This window comes from Cornus florida, unplaced genomic scaffold (assembly GCF_030987335.1).
Source record: "Cornus florida cultivar Cherokee Brave unplaced genomic scaffold, ASM3098733v1 CherokeeBrave_3.0.0_Hap2_Chr05, whole genome shotgun sequence".
Lineage (NCBI taxonomy): Eukaryota > Viridiplantae > Streptophyta > Magnoliopsida > Cornales > Cornaceae > Cornus > Cornus florida.
The window spans coordinates 19,317,930-19,319,632 of record NW_026775575.1 but is presented as its reverse complement, the minus strand read 5'-3'; the positions used below and the strand labels follow the sequence as shown (position 1 = coordinate 19,319,632).

At 34.6% G+C, this 1,703-nt stretch overlaps 1 protein-coding gene across 1 annotated transcript; it reads right to left on the bottom strand.

Annotated features, from left to right (window-relative positions):
• Positions 1–390: 390 nt before the first annotated feature.
• Positions 391–1,476, bottom strand: LOC132309069 (disease resistance protein Roq1-like). The gene has a single exon (XM_059807422.1). It carries the CDS (start codon positions 1,474–1,476, stop codon positions 391–393), a length of 1,086 nt encoding a protein of 361 aa, XP_059663405.1.
• Between the last annotated feature and the right edge of the window lie 227 nt (positions 1,477–1,703).

The following is a 1,703-nucleotide window of genomic DNA, read 5'->3' as shown; positions in this document are numbered from 1 at the left end:
CAAATATGCCTTCAACACGTACCATATTTTCAGTGAATATGTCATAAATGTCCTTGTAAGACCACAACCTGTTACGCCTTCCAAGATCTTTAGATTCATGACGAACAATCTCTTGACCCATTTCTTGTATCAAATCATGCATCCAAAGCTCGTTATATTTTGATATAGTGATGAGGGACCTGTCAGTGAGAACTTTTAATCCAATGACCGGGTGAAATCCACAACTCTAAAAAATTCTCCCTTCAAATTCTTTTTGATATCCTTTGAAGAAACATGTGATATCGAGAAATATAGCCTTCTGTTCTTCATTAACGCTACGAAATTTAGCCAATTACAAAATATATATACAACAGTAATCCCAAAAATCCCCCACCCCTCTTGCCCAGCTGATTATAGACCTATCATATGTTGTATAATCAATTTACGATAATAATCAGGCAGTTCATCATCCTCCCACCTTAAAAAACCACATGAGCCAGTCCTGTAGTTTGCGCACCCGTAAAACCATCTACCAGGATTTCGTTGGGTATATGACACTTTTAAAGGACTTTTAACTCCACATTTACAATAATATTCTTTCACTAGACTCCAATATGGGTAACAATGGCTTCTTGAGCTTGAAGATGATGACATGTTTGGAGTAAATGAGTAAAAATCATAACTTATCTTGAGAACATCTTGAATACCTTTGGGAGGGTTGCTCTTCAATTTATCCAATTCATTTTTCCACTCTGAAATGCTTCTTTTGCATAAAAGAGATCCCAAAACTTGAAGAGCTAATGGAAGACCTTTGGTATAATATTTTACACGATATGAGAGTTCTCGATAAATTTCTACAGGATTGTCCTGCTGGAATGCATGCCAATTGAAAAGTTCAAGTGCTTCTTTGTCATCTAATATCTCAACTTTGTATGTTTCAATATCGAACTTCCTTAACAACCTTTCATCCCTAGTTGTTATGATTATCTTATTTCCCGAACCGAACCAATTCTCTCTTATTCCAGCTAAACTCTCTAATTGCTTCTCATGATTTACATCATTAAGAACTACACGAATCTTTTTGTGCTCAAGTATAACCTTTATCTCATTCATTCCTTGGTCAGAATTTGATATCTCTAAATAATTATCCATTAGGGTCTTTCTGAGAAGCTTTTGTTGTAGTTTAGCTAGACCATCTTGCTTGGTTGATTCTTCCCTCACATTTCCAAGAAAACAACTTCTTTCAAATTCTTTTGACATTTGGTTGAAAACCGCTTTGGCAACGGTTGTCTTACTTATTCCTCCAGTTTCACAAATCCCGACAAAGAGGTTATCCTCTGACCTTTCATTTAACAACATGATTACTTTATTTGCTCGAGAATCAATACCCACTCCGTACTTAGCAACACTTAATGGTGTAGGCGGCAATTGTCTTGAAATCTCTTGGACAATTAGTTGGATAAACTTGTCCTCATCCCTATCAAGTATAAAACACATTAAAATATAAATACAGTGACAACAAAAAACAAAGAGGGAGAGGGTAGGTAGAGAAATACATAAAGGTTTAATTATAGATATTGAAATTTGCCACCATAAATTAAAGATAAGATAAGAAATTGTATTGTATTAGGATGTTAATAATGATATCTACATTGAAGTACTAAGCTAGTAATAACTGATGAAGCAGAACATGTATAAGTTGTTATGTTTTACCACAAACAATA